Below are 19,174 nucleotides of genomic sequence, written 5' to 3' on the forward strand. Positions count from 1 at the left end.
TAAACCTGTCTGAGTTATAACCCTTTGATACAAAGCGATAAATTATTAAAGTATCTTTAAAATGCCCAAGAGGTAAATCCATCTATCATTTGACAAGTGAACTTTCAGGGCAGGTTTGGACAGAAATAACTGCAACAAAAGCTAATGTTGCTTTTGACATTGACTGAATGTGACTTACCAAAATATTTCTGCTCAACAAAGTGAAGTTCAGCATACAGCACACAAAAAATAACCAACAAAACTAAAATAAAACACGAAAAGAAACCTCTCAGTGCAGTTTTGTTGAGGTAGAACATTGTCCCGTGTGTGTGTGTGTGAGGTGTGTGTTTGTGTGCATGTGTGTTTGTGTGTGTCTGGCACTGGTCCAGCTGTTGTCAGTCTTTCTCAGACAGTCGGAGTAGAGGCAGAGGAAACATCTGCCTGCTCATCTGGCTATGCCTGTCACACACACACACACACACACACACTTTTAGCATCTTTCCCCTAAAAAAAAAAAACTACCCATAATAGACTGACACAGTTGTGACAGGAAATGATGAGGGAAGAAACCTGGTTTGGAGTCTTATTATAACAGGAAACCTGTCAAAGTGTCATCACAGTTTAACTCCAGAAGCTTAAACACAAACAGCAGACAGGCCGGCTGCCAACATGCTGTGTGTCCCGCACAGAAATACAACATGAAGTACAACAAAGAACATAGATGAGGCTCATGGTTTTCAGTTTGTACAGATTTTCACTGAAAAATACCACATTTTTATAGAAGAGTTAAAAGTGAAACTGCATCGTCATTTGGGTGACATTTGAGCAGATTTTGATAGGCGGCAGTTAGAAGTTTGTGGTTTGATTCCTCACATTTGACAGCTGCTTTGGTCACGAGTGATGATGATCACAGTGGATAAATAAGTATCAAAACATGGCTGTTCGAAACATTTTCTCCAAAATATGACTAAATACAACTCTTGTCAAAAATCTGAAACTTTGAGGAGTGGAGTAGTCTTTAAAGTCTAGTTGGAATAGTTCAGAGTATAGAAAGATTACTGTATGTCGAGTTCACTAAGCTAAGTATGTCTAGTCTTTAACAAAATTCTTGTACACTGTAAAAGTTTTAATGACACTAAGAATTGTGTTAACATAGAAGGAATCAGAAACCTCCTCAGAGTCAGTCATTGTACTTGCTTTACTTAGTAACGCTGTTTCAGTAATCAGATCTGCGTCAGGTAAGATGGCGCCTGGTTGTTGAAGGTTATTTTTAACTCAACAAGTCCTCATACCTAAAGGACAAAGTAAATGTGTGTCAGTGCTTTCAAAAGATCAATCATATGCGAGTTTTCTGGCCAGTTAATTTTAGGCTAAAACTAAAACTATAAAGAAAAATCACCCTCATAGACACATGAAACAAATGTTGACTGCTGGCAGGAGACAGGACATAAACAGGCCTCAGCTGTTGAAGTCAGACACTTTGTACATCCGTCTCTAAAGGGCAACAAACACCGGCGACATGATGCATTAAAACACCTGCACCTTTGTACCGCTGTGGTAAAGGTCTGGTCAGGTTTAGGCACAAAAGGGTTAGTGAAAGGTCGTGGTTTGGTTTTAAAAAAATGACTTGGTTAACATCAAGGGACCTTCGTCATCATGATCACAATAATAACCACTTGGTTATGGTTAGGGAATGATTGTGTTCATAGTTAAACAAACCGATGTTGACTGTTGGGATTAAACTGGAAGCAAACAGCAGCCATCAATGTCAAAAGTCTGGTGTTTTTTTGCCCCATCTGTTACACTTCTTCTTCCTTTGCTCCCAACTGAGAGGAGTCATAATTCTTAGATGATAGAGGTCTTTGTACCTAGAATGTAAACATATGTTGTTTTTGTATTTTTTTTTCTGCATGACTGATGCTGTCATTGTTGTCGGGAGTACTCTGCTACTATAACTTCACTGTTTCTGTATGTATAGTGCGTGGGATGTGTGCTGCGTGTCAATTGATGCGATGCTCCACGACTCGGCCAATATGTGTTGCAAGACACTTTTTACAGTCAAATAAGAACTTCACACTTCCTCCTGCTTTGCTTCTAAACCTAAATGTGCCTTGTTTTAAACTAGTCTCCTCAAGGGTACAGTATACAACAAGATACAAACACCCCTTCCTTTATTTTACCATACTGTTAGCTTTTGTAGCACTTGTAATGAGGATTTAAATGGAAATAGGTCAACTCAGTGAAAAACTGGATTTTACAGCTGACAGAATTTGGCTTGTGGCAGTTTTTAACCCTGATTAACCCAAAATAATTTGTTCATGAAGCAAGAGGCAAATGACTTCCTGCTGTTTGCGTTTTGTTCAGGAGAACTCGGTGGACAGGGAGCGTGAGGGGATTCAAACACTCGACATCTTTAACCCGCGGTCTCACACTTCCTCCCGCTAATCTAGACGAGCCACTCTGCCCTAAAAGAGACTTAGTAACCTTTTAGATCAGATTATTTATGGCTAATCTGTCCGAAAATGAGCCAGGATTTGTATAATCACACATCATTTTGATTAGATAGAAATCTAATTGATTTAGATTCGATTTAATTAAAAGGTTTTGTAGATTCAGTGATCCATCCTGGATTTGTGATTTTATGTTGGACTACATTTTGAGCACATACAGCCACAGAGGAAATCTCTAAAGTGCAGTGCAGTCTGCTGAATGTGAAGTCAGTATGTCTGTGTTTGTCTCATATGTTACACCATCAAAATATTTATGTAAACATTTATTAATCTGAAACATCCACATCATTTTAAAAAGCTAAAAAAAAAAGGTTAAATCCTGAGCCACAGAATGCAGAATTGCATTGTGGGTAAGAATAATAAACCAAATAGTCAGTCCAGAGCTTCTACCAAAAGGTTTAAAAATAAATGTTCTAAAAGAAGTTTATTTTTCTCCCAAAACACAAAGAAATGAAAAAGTGAAAAATGAGGGTCTGGTAGCATTTTGATTCTATTTTACTAAAGTTTTCCACTCCAAACTCCAAATACTGTGTATGTATGTGAGGCTCGACAGGATCTTTTGACTTCTAAAAACATTCTGTGTCACACGTAGATCAGATTAGATTAGATCAGACAGCTTTATTAATTTATTAATTTATTATTTATTTACAGAGAGAAGCTATAGACATCCAAGGACCCAGGAAGTTCATATGCACTCGTCATAATCTCTTTATTATGAGTTGAAGTGTGGACTTTGTCTCTAAATTACAGTGTGAGTCTTGTTGGACCAGCTATTGTGGACCTTTGAGCGGCGCAGCTGAATGAGGCCAGGTTCATTAAAACTGCACCCAGATACAGAAAAACAGTCTGAGTATTTATCAAAAAACACAACTCAAAACCTAAAAAAAAACAACAACTAACAAATAAAAAAAAAGAAGTACATTTAGTTTGATAAAATGTATCCTTTTTCCTTCAGAGGTTGGACACAGGTGTAGTTAGTCATCAGTTGAGAACATCTGGATTGTAAAACAGACAAAACCTCTGCAGCGCTTCATGCTCATGGGGAAATGTTTTGGAAAAATATGTTTTGTAAAGAGCAGTCTGGGATGAGAAGCACTGATGATTTTAGTCTGATGATACTCTGATTTGGTTCTATTGTAGGGTTTTGAAAGGACTCAAAGTTTTAATGTCAGATGCAGGACAAAGCTCTCACGTGCATGAACAACACTTTCAAATAGTCAACACACTATTGTTCTGCATTTCTTGCCAGTTTAATGTACAGGTTAATATAGTAATATATACAGCTTTTACAGCTGTCATTAGTCTTTGGATTTGGTTGATCTGATTAATAAGAAAAAGTATTAAATTTAAGAGACATATTCCTTAATGGTTTCACAATCATTACATTAATATTTGACAGAGCATAAGTGATACATCTTCAGATTTTATTGACAATTTTTGACAAAAAACTGCTATATAATCACATAGTTTGCTGATCTAACCATCAGGTCACAAGATATATGATACATTTATTTCTGCATATGTTTTTCAATACAGTATTTCACTTTTTTTCATATTATTTAAAGGTTTTCACACTGCAGACCAAAAATAAGCATTTTGCACTTTTGCTCTGTGCTTTCTGGCTATCCTTTGAGACTAACTACTGCCTCTAAGACAACATATGCAGGGACCCTCATTAAGCTGTTTTTTAATTATCCATATTTAATATATCACTAATAGATTTTTCATATTTGTTAGGCTTACTCAAATGAAATAAACCCAATGATCATATATCTGAGCTCATTTTCATTATTCCCACATTATAAATAAAGAGATTTGTTTGACAGATTTCAGCCTGATTTGTAACAAATATTCCTGTTGAAGGGGTAATTGTCGGCTAAGCAACGTGTAAAAGCGGGCAGGCCTAAAGGCGAGGACAGACCGCCGGTTGGTTGATGAATCTGTTATTTACAGCCATGTAGAGGGGAGGGGTGGGGGGCAACAACAACAACACAGGAACATATTGCCAAGCAGATTGCTTCGGGCCAAACGTAGCTCGACGTTTTGCTCTCTGTGAGAGACGTACGTGTCCAACACAAGACTGCTGCCACTAATTGGTTATTTATTTTATTTTTTATAATGCTGTTGTTCACTCTCTCTCTGCTACAGTGACAGCTTTGCATTGGTGTGGCGTTTAAGTGCATCTGCTTGTTTACATCTGTGTGTCACTCCAGCAACCTGGACAACACAGTTATTATTGCGGTGTTTGATGTGACGGTGATGCATGTGTCTCACATTAATAACTCTTGAGTGTGTGTTTAGATTGTAAGAGGTGTCAGTGTGAGAAGAAAGTGAAGAAAAGTGAAATATGAAGTGAGAAAAGTTGTGAGCTTGAAGTAACACTGAGGGTAAAAGTCATGCTTGTGAGAATGTTTTGAAATACAGTTTGAATTGAAGACAGTGAGAAGTAATCAAACACATACACAGACTACATGTTATTATGGCAGGCATTTTATCATCTGCTCCCTGCTGTAAAGTATCTTATGAAAACAGTTTCCAAGAGAAACTAGAAAACAATTAAAAGTGAACCAGGGAAAACTAGAAAAATAACCTATTGATGCAAGAAAAGAACCCGAACACACAAGAAAACAACCTACACAAACTAGAAAACAACTCAAAGAAACTGGAAAATAACCTGAGGAAGCTGGAAAATGGCCTGAAAAAACAATCTAATGCACCTACATAGCAACCCTAAAAAGCTAAAACACTAGAAGACAGCCAAAAGAAACTAGAAAACTATCCAAAGAAGTCAGAAGCTAAAATAATCATTTAAAGAATTTAGAGAACAGTTAGAAGGAACAAGAAAATCTGAAGAAGCTACATATCAACCCTAAAAAGCCTAAACTAAAAGCTAAAAGACAGCCTGAGGAAAATAGAAAACTACCCACAGAAGCAAGAAGGTTAAACAACCCAGAGAAACTAAAGAATAACCTGATGAAGTTAATATAACAATTTAAAGAAGCAAAAAGAAAGACGTTGGAAACAACCACAAAAGCAAGAAAACAATCTAAAGAAGCTAAAGAACAACTAGAAGAGTCTAGAAAATATATAGAAGGAGCAGGAAAACAATCATGATTAAGATTAGTAGTTCTCTTCTGTCATCAGAAAACATTCATAAAAAAATATTCTTTCTGAAGTGCATTTGAAAGCTGTAAATAATCCCTTTTTTTGTGCATTTTCGGTGCAACTGTGAAATGTTTATTTTGCTTAAATTGAGAAAAAGGAGATCATCATCCTCAAAGCTTCTCAGGTGGCCACAAACAACTAAATAATGAAATGTTTGAAGGTTTGTTGACCAAATTTATCATTTCCAAATTAAAAAATCATTATATTTTCTATTGTTTGGTGTGCAGATGGTCATGAGCTGAATCTCTGCGTGATCTCTGAGTAAACCAGCCTGTCTATCAAAGAAATCTATGTAATCTCTCATAAAACCAAACATTTCCACCTTCTATACCAAATGTGATATCTAGAAGATGGAGCCAGAATGGTGCACAGTTAAAGGGGCATCACCAATTTTGCACATCACAGTTGTATAATGTCTTCTGTGACTGGATGAGCTTTTAGAAAGTGAGCCTGATGATCTCATAGTGATGTCATCAAGGTTATCTCAGCTTGGGCTTGGAGACTATAAATTTTTCCAGAGAGGCTGTGTTACATACTGGAGGTGTGAGATATGGAAAGGTCTAACAAAAATATGCCATCAAGTTGCACTGTGGGAAATGTAGGATGTAGGGTTTGGAGCTTGAGCCATACTAGGGACTAAAAAGCAGAATGTCTTACCCTCTTCTGCCTCAATTTTGAGTCACCCAACTTTATGGAGGTGCGAAAATCTGTGGAAGACCCCTTTAATAGATGTTATAGAAAAATGTAAGGTTTCATTTCAAAAGACTTGTTTTTTTCTCTCTCATTTAGTATTGCTGAAAGGGATCTGTAAATGATTTAAAAAAAATACTTGTCATACTGCACCTAAAAAACAAATATTTGTATCAGTCATAACTGGTTTTGAAATGATAGTCTTTCATACTCGGATCATCAGCGCTGTTTGATAATAAATCAGAGCAGCATGTCATCATGTCAGGTAAAAATAGAAAATCCTTTCAAACATCCCCGGTGCTGACCGCCTCCCCTGAACTTTTATCCAAGAGAAAAACCCTGAGCGCTTCTGCACCAAACATCAGTGAGGCATTCATTGTATTTCCCAGGGTGCTTTTCTGTCTTATATCTGGGTCAGATGGTGTACAGCTCTCCACCATATGTCTGTACTGTAGTGAGGCCACGGGGAACGGAGGACCAATGTGTGTATGTGTGTGTTCAGGACTTTGGGGGAATGTGGACCTGGTTTTCCTGAATGAAACTCGGTCTTACCGCCTTTCTGTGTGACTGTTTTGTTTATTTGTTTCTTCATCTCCCAACATGAACACAATTTAAGTTCTTATTCATGAACAACCTAATTGTGTATGCAATTTCTGAAACAACTAGCCTCAAAATCATGTGGAAACCTTCGTGTTTCATATTAAAAGGCATTTACATCACATCTATATATACTGTACATGAATCATCATTCTGTAGGTAGCACTGAGCACTTTGATCAGCCAAATCTGAATACAAGCTGATGTGAAAGAAATATGGTCTTCAGTGTATAAAAATAAATGTTACTAGGACAAACATTTCTCACATAGTCTGGAAACTTCTGTCTCAAGCTGTAAAATAACAAAATGTTCTGATTTTAGTTGCAACATCAAAATGGATTACAAATTATGATTATTTCAAAAAATATATAATTTATTTAATACATCAGTTTTAAAAACCTCCTGTGACCCTATCTGCTCATCAAGTGACCTCTTGTAGCATCATGACCTGGAGGTTGAGAAACTTTGACCTGAAAGAGGAGACAGCTGACTGATGTGTCTCCACATGGAGGATTTTCCTCATCACTATAAATGTACTGACAGAAACGTCACAACACGCACATTTCATCACCAACCACTATGTCCCTGTCTCCTCCTTCCTTGAGGCTCAGAGAGTCCAATATGAGCGCGCTCAGCTTACAGGGTAAAAATAATAACATTAAAAATCATCAGCTCACAGCTAATCCCACCACAGCCTGTAAACATTTTAATACCGCAGTGATTAGCAGTGATCCTAAACCCCAGACACTCCCCCTCCCCTTCAGTTCTCCCAGGGCCTGACTCCTCTCTCACCCCAGCCTCGACTCACCGTCCCTGGGGGAGGCGGCCAGGCGAGTCCCTGGATTAAGGCCACTCGCTGCTTTGGACTCTCGACTCCCCTAAAGTTAAACCCCTGAACGCGAGCCACTTCATTTCTCTAAGCGGCATCGGCCTTCTTGTTATGATTGTTAATTAAAGTTGGATTTATTCGAGTGGCCTTTTGGCAAAAATAAATAAATAAATAAATCTGTTGCCATGTTCCTTTCTTCTTTTCCCTTTTTGCTTTGTAAGTACTAGTGGACTTTTGGAGTCGGTGTCTCTACATATCGTTTTAAACTAATTATTTCTGTGTGAGAAAGTAGGGTGTTGTGTTGGGGGAGGGGGTGATTTTTCAGATGAGCGAGCAGATGTTGCAGTTTCTCAAGAGGGATTTGTGTCAGGATATAACACGCATACGCATACACATACACGCACACACACACTGAGCTTCATGTCATTATGTATGCATTTCAACAGTCAACATCTACACACTGTCAAGACAGAGACAGAGAGAAGAACACAAAGGTCACAGAGTTAGAGACTTGATTTTGAAGTGCTGCTTTCAGGGTCAGGAAGTCATTTCAAGTGTAAATTTAAATAAAAGGAATGATGTGTTTGGATCTAACAGCTCATTGAAGATTTCCTTAGTGTTTATGTAAATTTACTGTCATCAAATTATTCAACATTGCCAAAAAAAAACGCCTTGCTAATTGATTTGCAACATTGCTCACATTGGTCTAATAGACTTTATGACTTCATGACTCAGACTCCTGCTTAACTTTTTTTTGGGGAATCTGTTATTGTGTCCGCCTCTTTCAGCATGCACCTAAGTCACCTCTTAGTCCTCACCAAACCACCAACAAAGAAGAGGCAGGGCAGGCCTGGAGAGTCAGTGAGAAGAAACCAGCTGCAGGCCTCTCGCGTAGTTCAAATCTGTGCAGAGCCGGCAGCATTAAAGACCTGATCAGTAAATTCTCGGGTCCGGATCACATCTATTCTTCTGGTTCCCCACAAAGCCCTTCTTCTGGAGTAGGACAAGTCCCAAAGTTTACATCCACTAAGGCTCTTGAGTCTCCAAAGTCCAAGTCGAGTCCATCCACACCGAGCATCAGTAGAAAAGACGAGAGTCCAATTCCCAGAATTACTGTGACTCCTCCGTTCAGGGAAACCAATCAGAACGAGGTCGCATGGGCTCAAAGTGGCAGAAGAACTAGTCAGATAACTGCAAGAATCGACTGTCCAGTAGGAGGCAGCATTGAGAAGGCTGATTCAGATGCAAGGAGCAAAACACAAACCACAGACTCTGGTAGAGACTCAGTTGCTGACTCTGGCATGGGATCGGTAAGCAAAAAAAAAAACAAAAACAAAAACTCCCAACCGATCGACTGTCCTTGCATGAGACCAAAAGTTGTGCATCTTCTTTGCGTGAAGACAGCATGACAGCATGGCACTGCAGGTTTTTTAAATGCATCTCTTTGCATGATTAAAGCACCGTACTCAATCAACATGATGACTCGAAAGCATGAAACCACAGCGAGACACTAAAGCATGTCCTCTACAATCGTACCAATCAAAATTCCTTCAGATTCACTCCCAGATCTAACTTCTCTTTGATTGTTTCCCTGTTCACATGTTGCCATTTTTGTCTTTGGCCCAAAATAATAATAATAATAACCTTCATGCTATGACTGTGTTGATTTATACTGCATGAAATATGATTGGGATGGATAAAACTTGTTTGCTTGAGTTCTGTTTGACAATCACACTTGTGGTGAAACCAGGAGTCCAGCAGCTTAATGTGGCTTTGTGGCATATTATCTGCAGTATGAGCAAAATAACTTCAATTTTCATCAGTTTCAAATGAAGACATCACACACAAAGTAAAATGCAAACTTTATGGAGGAACAGTTGATGCCTAAAAGTACCATAAAATAAAAGTCATTGTTTTGAAACTCACAAGTAAGTCTCAATTGTGGCTGTGACATCCTGAGTCAAGTTCAACAAGTTCCAAGCCAAGTCCAAGTCTTCTATTGTGTCTATTGTTCTGTCTACACTGCCAAACACACCTTTTCCTTGTATGTTGTCAGGAAAATAAAGAGTTACATAGTTACATCAATTTTATTCTTTGGGTGTTGGGAGAAGACATTACAAGTCAAGAGGCAAAAGTCCAAGTGAAGTCATGAATCATTGGTGGTAAAGTTGTGCAAGTCTTTTTGTACTTTACTGTATGAGTCATGATTCTAGTCTGAGTCATCCTAAGTGATATGATTTGCACACCTCTTCCTTGAAATACATTGTTAAAAAATCAACTCTTCTCCCATTTCCTCAGTTTATTCCCAAAAGTTTTTTTTGATACTTTCCCTTCGTGTAAGTTGTAGCAAAGAGTAGAATAGTAGAGAATTATCACTAACTCTGCAGCTCTACAGAGTGTTTGAACATCTTTTAGCTCATAGTTTTGGTTGTACAGCACATTTACTGTTTACTTCTGTCTGGCATTGTAATCATCTTCATTTCCACCAGCAGCACGGAGCAGTTTTCAGCAAACAAGCTCTGATAAATCCATTGCCACCTTCCCAGCATTTAGCAGCTGAAGTATATTTTCCCAGTTGATGAAGACCAAAACTCGGCTAAAAGGAGAATGAATATTGAACTTACATTCATCAGGTGGACACAAGTCCAATGGGATGATCACTTTGCTCTGTGTCTGCTGGATGTGGAAGTAGGCACATGACCCAAAATACAAGCTGATAATATTTCAGTGATGTATGTCTGTCAGCTTGTGGTGGAGCCATTAGCCCCTTAGTGGCCACAAAAGTCAGTAAATGCAGCTTTAAAGAAGCCTCATTTAGCACCTTGATAAAGGCACTATAGCTTAAAATATGTGTGTTACACAGGTAGAGTTGTGCAACCTGGTTTTCATTAATTTTCCTTTTTTTTCCCCTGATAAAGTTAAATCATTGTGTCAACTCACTTTTTTCAACTTGCTATTTTTTTTAGTTTTCTTGCACTTCAAATAACTTCTCTCTTACTTTCCCCCATAATATATTGTACCTCAGTGTCAGTGTCATTATGTCTCTGTACCTAGGATAATCAACGTATTTATGTGCACATCATGAGTGTGTTCACCCCTTCGTCCAGGTTTATTTCATCCCCCTTTCCCAACCTTCATCCTATCTCCTCCAGGAGTCTGAATTAGATTCAAACAAGCAGCTGGACAGCCCATCAGAGGAGGAGCCCTCCACACCCAAATTGGCGCCAACCACCCAGAACCCAAAATATCAGCTGTTCCTCAACAACGAGCTGAAGACCAACGGGTTGAGTAGCAGGGATGCAGATGGTCCAGGAAGCAGCGGGTCGGTGGGGGAGAACAGCCCAAAGCCAGCACGATGGGAGACCTCCCGGCTGGGGACGAACCACTTTCGAGGGTCTCTAGAGTCCCTGGCCTCGCGGGACTGGGACACTATGTCTGATCGGGTGGGTGAGGTGGACCAGGGACTTTGTGTGAGAATGTGTATGTGATTCAGATCAGCGAGATTAGAGATAGTTTTTATGATAATCACATTCTGTTTTACTGCTGAACAGCAATGAATTCAGAAACACTGAACCAGTTATTAAACAGTGCCATCTCCTGGACAAAACACAGACTTAAGGTCTGTTATGGCTGTGCACTGCAAACATTTCCATCTAACCAGGTCATTTTCAAACCAAAAAGTCTTATTTTCTTCTGCCAGTGTTGTTAAATTTAAGTGCCATTTTCCTTTATTCCAGTATTCTGTCTTGTTCCAAAATGCTGATATTCACTTCAAGGAATTAGACTTTTGGGACTCAATAATAAACATAATTTACTTGGAAAAGTGGAGATCTTTTCCATTGTGGGAATCACAAGGTTTTTCTCTATTTCCTCATCCTTTTCTGGCCTTTTACCTTGTTTGTTTTTTAGATCCTCAAATTCCCAAGACCTCAAACAGTTAGTGATGTAATGTAAATTTAAGAACTCCTATATCCTGCATCTATTCATGTTAAATCCATCGTTTTTTAAAAAATAGATATGGCACCTTTGATTTGACATTGTAACATGACTAAGTTAACATTGTAATAATCAGCAAATAGAATGTATCCTTTATTAGTGTAGTTATTTACTACTGCAAGTAACTACACTGACTCACATGACTCAGCGATAACTTAGAACATGTAAGTCTTTGTAATTTACAGCTTTTAATGTCATAATCCTGTTAAATTGACTGATGTCTAATTTAGCATTAATATAATGATAAAAATGTTTCCTTTCCAGTCATTGAACATCAACATCTCCTGGAGAGAACACAGACATCAGGTTTCTTATTGGCCGTCCTGTTTGCCTATTCTCAACTTCTTCCGGCCTTTTACTCTGTTTTTAGATCCTTTTTTGTCAAGTTCAATTATGATTGAGAAACTCAGATTTATGCACAGTCACAAGTCTCTAATCTAATGTAATCAACTATTTTAAAGGCACCTTTCATGCAAACTGGCAATATGGCATGGTTCACTAAATACAAGTATTTACTATCATATATGAGCATCTGTTTCAAATAAATTAAAACTGACTCGATCAACAATAATTTACCACATGTAATCATTTGTAATTTACAGCTATATCACCATCCTGTTAAAGTAATGAATGTATTTTAGTATAATTGTTTAGCTACCATTAGTATAATTTAATTTTTTCCTGTTTTTGTAATAATCATGGTGTTTCAGTGTTAAAATGCATTACATTAACAGGGTTGTTGCACAGCATTGTAGCAGTTTAAAACACTGTCTTTGCTGCAGTCTTGCTTCTCATTATTTCTGCTCATATATTGAAATGAGAACCAAATTCAGCAAAGCAACAATCTTGGCTACACCTGCGCTTATGAATTTGCCCTCACTGTGCACTTGAAGAGATTTTTGGTTCTTGTCCTTTCTTTCTGTTTTCCTTCTCTCTGTTTTCTTTCATTATTGATTGGTGGTATGACATCGGTGTTGTGTTGTTTGTTTACAGCAGGGTGTTGTTGACAGCCCTCCCAGAGTGTTCAACAGTCCCTACAGCACAGCCATCTCCATGGATTACAACCCCATGTACCGGATGTCTGAGTTCAAGGTTTGTAATGTGGTAGTAAAAGGAAAATGTGTCTTATTACAATGTTGTGTTATATAGATTACTTTGTTTGTTTTAGTGCCTCAGTTTGCTAGCTTTAGAAGTATTCTTAAAGAGGCCATATTATGCTTTTAGTGATTTTCTGTCATTTATATACTATTATGATGTCGGATGTCTACACATGTGCTGAACATGGTCAAAGTTCCAAAACTTGAATGCATGTAGAAATTCTCACTGCATATCAAAAGCCAGGGCTTCAACCTGCTCTGAACGCTTCATTTGTGACATTTGTTAAGGTTTTTCCATGTGTTGTATGTGTTGTGCACTCACATATTTCTGATTGGATTTTTGCTCAAACATGCACAGCTGTATTTGAGAATTTGACATTTAAAGTAAAGAACGAAAAAAAGTAGTGAAATCCTGCTACTATAGATTGTTTCATATTTGTGACGTAGCCTCCCGACTGGCCTGATGTCAGCCATGACACAGCTTCCGAAAGCTAACCAATCAGAACAATTGGGAGGCGGGCCTTAAAGAGAGAGGAGCTAAAACCACCTGTTTCAGACAGAGGCTGAACTGAGGGGCTGCATAAAGAGACAAGATAAATAAGGAGTTTTTTTTAACTGTAAAACATGCAAATATATTCCAGTAGAGACCCAGAATATAATTATAGATCTGGAAATGTGTAAATTCTGTCTCCTTTAATGTAAAATAAACATGATAAACTGATTTCAAACTGACTAAATTAGTAAAATTTGGGTTTATCAAGGAAACCCCTTCAAATACCTACAATATTTTGTCAGATTTTTTCAACAGCAGGACTGATATTTTAAATAGAATGTAAAGTCAAGGTTACTGAGCCTCCTCCGTGCCTTCCTCCTCCTCAGCAGGTGCAGGGTGGTCTGTCTCCTTCCACCTCAGAGATGAACCTGTATAGCTTCAACAGTCGTAGCAGCAGTCCTGTGGGCATGACCACGCCCACCCTCATCTCTCCCCGGACCCGATTCTCCGCCTACGACACCCTGATGAAGAGGAGGACTGAGGTCAACAACACTGTACGTTTACTGAAACACACACAGATAACACACACTCTTATCACCTCTTCCACACTTTGCAATGTTTTTTCATCTTCATATATATATTTTCGTTGCCGCAGGTGATACCCACCACCCACTACAGCATGCGCTCTGCGACTCTGGGGGTGCCGAATAAAAAAGACTACATAGAGGAGTTGACCAAACAGCTGGGCGCCTGCCAGAAGGTAGGGCTCATAGTGTCATATGGATGCCAGACCATGGTTGAGGCTTGAGAGAAGGGCGCTGATACATGAAGCTTTAAAGATCTGTAATATTAACAAGACTATTTCAGCAGACCTAGCACTAGTCCTCAGCCAGAATATTGAGCCAGAATGTTGGCTACATGATGCTGAAGCATTAAGAGGTTTTGGGATTTGAACCTATTGTTACTCTAGATGGATATATATAACAATATATTTGATGGTGTGTACTCCATGTCCTCTCCAGCGTAACCAGTTCCTGGAGGCAGAGAGTGTGGAAATGGAGAAGGAGAGGAACCAGATCAGGTCAGAAATTATTCCTTTTTTCCTGTTTGCATGTTTGCCTGCTCACTTTTTCTTTTTGTCTGTCTTTCTACTTGCTGTCTTTCCTGTTGTCCTCCCTGTTTGGTCTAATTTTTCTCTTTCTAATGTCATTAAAAGAGTAAAGTGGAGCTTCCCTTTAAGTTTCTCTTGAAAGTGTGAAGCCTTTTTGCACCTGTAACCATGCCCACAAGTGATGTAACAGTGTACTCATCACACCCTTAGTTCACTGTTATTTTACTGTAGCGAGACGGTATTAAGTTACTCTTGAACTCCTCTCGTTCTTTGCCTTCACTCCTCTCTGTGGTCTCAGTGTAAACCCAAAGTTTGACACATAACAGTCTGATAAATGTCTCTCTCTCTGAAGGTTTGAGATGCGTGGCCTGCTGGTGAATAATGAGGACCTGCTGAGGACTAACACTCAGCTGAACATTGAGATGAAGAGGATGAGAGAGCAGATGGTGGAGATGGAGAGAGAGAGTCAATCCATGGGAGAGAAATACAGAGAGATGGAGGTGTGAAGAGATGGATGCATAGATGGATGATGCTATAGTTATGCATGTGTTTGGATGATGACTCTTGTCTTGTTGTGTGCAGATTGAGGTGAAGCAGGCCCGGGACTTGATGGTGGAGGCCAACACTCAGGAGTATGCCTTTAACTTCCTCCAGCAGTCCCTCAAAAACAAGATCCAGGACGCTGAGGTACGCTGAGTTACACAACTGCAACCAAAATCAAAAACTAGAGAGAATGAAAGCTGCAGAACCATGTGTAAAAAGACTTTGTGAAGACTGTGAAAGTGACAAAATGTGCACCCTTAAATCTATGTGTGATATAATATATAATAGTGAAACCCTGGACTAAAGGTCAGAACACACACCTGCAGTTAGATAACAAACACAAATGTGTGCTGACTGATGCTTCAGATCACAGTGGAACCTGAAACACATGCAGAAACAAAATTGCTTTTATCATCTATGTTCATTATAATTAAACGAATATAAAAGAAAGCATCACATTCTGTGCAGAGATACAATTTTATACCAGAACACAGACAAGACAATTATGAAGGCTGTAAAGTTCAACTAAAAGCTTCTTTACATCCTGTTGGATTCAAGTACAGCAGTGGTAAAAATGAAAATACATCTTGAAATATATTATTTTATATTAAATAATATTTTTATTCAATAAATAATTGTAAAAGTTGATATTTTACCGTGAAAAACTCTGAAATATCACAGTTTGACAAGACAGTGGTAACAAGGTAATCCAGTTTCTTTAAAAAAAATTGCAGAATTTCCTGTTTTCATTTTTCACAATAAAATAGTTGCAGATTCCAGACAAGCGTAAAACTCTCAGGACCAAATATAACAATTGATTTTAAATGTTTCAGCTACGACATAGTGTATGCACATCTCCATATGCACTGGCAAGGAGGCACACGCTATTTTTGAAAAAGATGAAGACATGATGTCAAAACATCATACTGTAGCTGTTCTTCATGAATCTTTTCAGCTCAGTTTCAGATAATCTACCACGACATCATGCCTGGATTTATTTGTCAGCGTAGGCAAGCAGTTGTGAGCATGAGCTGTCTCCAAAACCCCCTCTTACTGGTGTATTCAGGTGTTTATGGGAATCTCCAACAGTCAAACAGCAACACACACATGCTGTATGAGGAAGCAGAGCTCTGAACTGTGTGTGTGTGTTTGTGTGTGTGTGTGTGTTCAGGAGAGCCTAGAGAAGCAGACGCAGCACGCTAAGACACTGGCTGAGAAGTTGTGGCTGGCAGAGAGACAGCTGGAGGAGCTGGAGGTCGACAAAGACACCAGAGACAAGAGATCATCTGATCTCAACAACACCATTCACAGACTGGAGACCGAGGTACAGAGACAGTTTCATTTGGCCAAAGGAAAACCAGAAAATGTCAAAGTATAATTCCACTAATCAGTCAAATTTTAGTGAACAAACAAGGATTGAATCTTTATTTCCAAACACATTTTCTCAGGGAATCCATACAATAGACACCATCATGCTCCTATGAAGGAAGGTTGTTTAGAGCTGTGCTGGTAATCACAAGTGAGCGTATGTGTGTGTGCAGTTACAGATGTGTTTCTGTGTGTTTCCAGCTGAGCGAGGCCCTGCAGGTGTCCACGCAGTCTGCAGCACAGATGAACCTGCAGCAGAAGCTGCGTGAGGACGCTCAGCTGAGGGTGGAAGAGCTGGAGGAGTCTCTGCTGGAGAAGGACCAGGAGCTGCAGAGACTACAGGCTCTCGTGAACAGACTGCAGGGAGAGGTATTTCCACTTGTACAACACTTGAGTTCACGACAGAATGAATTCCCATCAGCCTCAGCTGTACTTCAAGACATACTGTAATACACTAATATAATCCATTTAAGCATGCCACTCTAACATGCTAAAGTAGCCTGTTACATTTTCTAGCATCTTGGTTATTTGGTGTCATCTTGATTTAATGTCATTGGATAAATGAAACTAAGAGATGAAAAACTTCCTTTGAATAAAGGCTGAGAACATCTTTGGTATGAATGCAGCCTCAGGATCTGTGTGTTTTCCCGTCTTTGCGTGCAGGTGTCTGGTAAGCTGATTGATAAGGAGCGGACACTGGAGGAGGAGATCCAGCTGAGAGAGAGGATACAGTTGCAGTGTAAGCAGGCGGAGAGGACAGTGGACGACCTCCAAATGGAGCTGCATAGCACCAACCAGGCCAAAGATGACCTGGCCAAACAAGTCAAACAGTTTCAGGTATTGATCCATAAACTCAAACAGGCTCAGGTTCTGGTTTCAATTATTAGTTAATTAATTAATATCTCACAATTCATAGACAGTTTCAAAGTGCTTATGTGCTAGAATATATTGTAAAAGTATTAAAAACAGAGGAATAAGGTTGTCCTGGTGGCCCGGGGGTTTAACACATTGTCCACATACTCCCACCTGTCCCCTCATTTCATGTCAACTGTCTATTGTCTACTGTCTAATAAAGGCAAAAAATGTCTGAAAAGAAAGACACAGAAAAGGTCAAGACAAATTATTCACCTTTTTTTTTTTTTTAAAGGCTTTAAAGCGAAAAATTGAATCACATCATATACATTTCTAGGAAATTTGAAAAGAAAATGGAATGATGGATAAATACTGCTTCAGATGCTTTTGCACCATATTTCTGTGGGAAACACTTATAGTAATTAAGGCTGACATTATTCTATGTTTTTTTCTTATTGTCAACATGAAAAAAACAAAACCAACCGTACAAATGTAAACAGCTGACACATAGATTCATTTTTTAAAAAGGCTTGCTGTGTCCTTAAACTGCTGGCCACTGTAGCTTTGAGCAAACGTTACTCAACCAGGAGAACGTTGTGTATTTAGTGGGGACTATTTTCAGCAGCAGATTAATACACATTTGGAGCTCTAGTGAGTATTTACAGCAGCAGGATGGTGTGTGTGGGACTGAAAATGACGTGTCAAAAATGTGTGTGTTCATGGTAATGAAGGAACATGTCACAGTGCAACAGTGTGGCTGACTGACTGATGGTTTTCAATCACTTTGGATCTCTACAGCACAGAGGAATGAGATATGTTATGATGTAGATACACACACAATACTTCTTTGTTCTTTTTGTGGGATTTGTTGAACATGAGGAAAATATAGAATATCACCATACTGCTCCTATAAATACATTAAATATCAGTATAAATCTCAGCTATGAGCAGCATCAACACAAAAATGATTAACCTGTGTAGGATTGCAAACTGCTAATCAGGCTGACAGTGACAAAAAGATATCTGTAATTAAAGAATAATTTAGTTCAAACACTTTTTTTCTGTTTTGGATAAATTTTTAAAAAATAGCAACTATTTTTCCATTTCCTGAGTTTTCCATCTTTCTATTTCCAGCCACAGATCAGAGGATCCACACAATGTTTTACTCACATGACCTAATCATTCAAACAGAGAGATGTCCACTTGAATTAATCAGTCATGCAAACCATCAGAGTTTGGGGTTAATGGGGTATTAATTATGCAAATCCTGTTTAGCAATCAGCGCGCTAATTCCATAATCCCAAATATTCATCATGTAGCTATTTCTAAAGATACTTAATCTGTCCCATTTCTAAATAACCTGAGTGTGTTCTGCTGATGAGACGACAAACAGTTGTCATCATGAGAGAGTGACCTCAGATCAGAAGCTGTTTGAAAAAAGTTAAGTGGAGTTGTTTGAATGGTGACTTATTATTTTGCGACTGTCTCTCTCAGGAGAAGATAATCGACCTGGAGAGTGATCTGGAGGAGCTGCAAGACAGTGAGCAGAGATGGGCCGCCAAGCACAAGAGAGCTATCGAACAGGTAAACACACTGAAAACTGAAAATATTCATTATTCAGTTTGACTGATGTGATTTTGTTGGTTATTGACACATTTCCATGTTTGCTGTCAGACCGAGCAGCTGCAGCTGAAGCTGATTCAGGAGAAAGATCTGAACGACCAGCTGGAAACTGATAAGGCCACCATGGAGAGACAGGTACTGTGTGTGTGTGTGTGTGTGTGTGTGTGTGTGTGTGTGTGTGTGTGTATGTATCATCTCTTTTTTTATCTACACTTAACACAGTTAGACCTTTTGATCTCTGTCAATGACATCCCTTTTTCTCAACACCTCTCTCTGTCTCTGCTATTCAAACTCCTTAGACGTATACTGGATATTTAAGAGT

The 19,174-nt window shown here is 38.8% G+C and overlaps 1 protein-coding gene across 5 annotated transcripts in view; it reads left to right on the forward strand.

The window, feature by feature from the left end:
- The window catches only part of LOC121885486 (cingulin-like), a 44,537-nt gene that overhangs the window by 20,141 nt on the left and 5,222 nt on the right, over positions 1-19,174 (forward strand). The window contains exons 7-20 of one of the 5 annotated variants that reach the window (XM_042394977.1): positions 8,558-9,079; positions 10,922-11,212; positions 12,030-12,071; positions 12,759-12,857; positions 13,742-13,909; positions 14,011-14,115; positions 14,378-14,436; positions 14,819-14,966; positions 15,049-15,153; positions 16,181-16,333; positions 16,579-16,746; positions 17,041-17,214; positions 18,724-18,813; positions 18,904-18,987. In XM_042394977.1, the coding sequence (XP_042250911.1) occupies positions 8,558-9,079; positions 10,922-11,212; positions 12,030-12,071; positions 12,759-12,857; positions 13,742-13,909; positions 14,011-14,115; positions 14,378-14,436; positions 14,819-14,966; positions 15,049-15,153; positions 16,181-16,333; positions 16,579-16,746; positions 17,041-17,214; positions 18,724-18,813; positions 18,904-18,987 (2,208 nt within the window). The remainder of the gene's footprint in view (positions 1-8,557; positions 9,080-10,921; positions 11,213-12,029; positions 12,072-12,758; positions 12,858-13,741; positions 13,910-14,010; positions 14,116-14,377; positions 14,437-14,818; positions 14,967-15,048; positions 15,154-16,180; positions 16,334-16,578; positions 16,747-17,040; positions 17,215-18,723; positions 18,814-18,903; positions 18,988-19,174) is intronic. The other 4 variants (XM_042394978.1, XM_042394979.1, XM_042394980.1 and 1 more) reach the window with 4 other exon arrangements.

This window comes from Thunnus maccoyii, chromosome 19, assembly GCF_910596095.1.
Source record: "Thunnus maccoyii chromosome 19, fThuMac1.1, whole genome shotgun sequence".
Classification (NCBI taxonomy): domain Eukaryota; kingdom Metazoa; phylum Chordata; class Actinopteri; order Scombriformes; family Scombridae; genus Thunnus; species Thunnus maccoyii.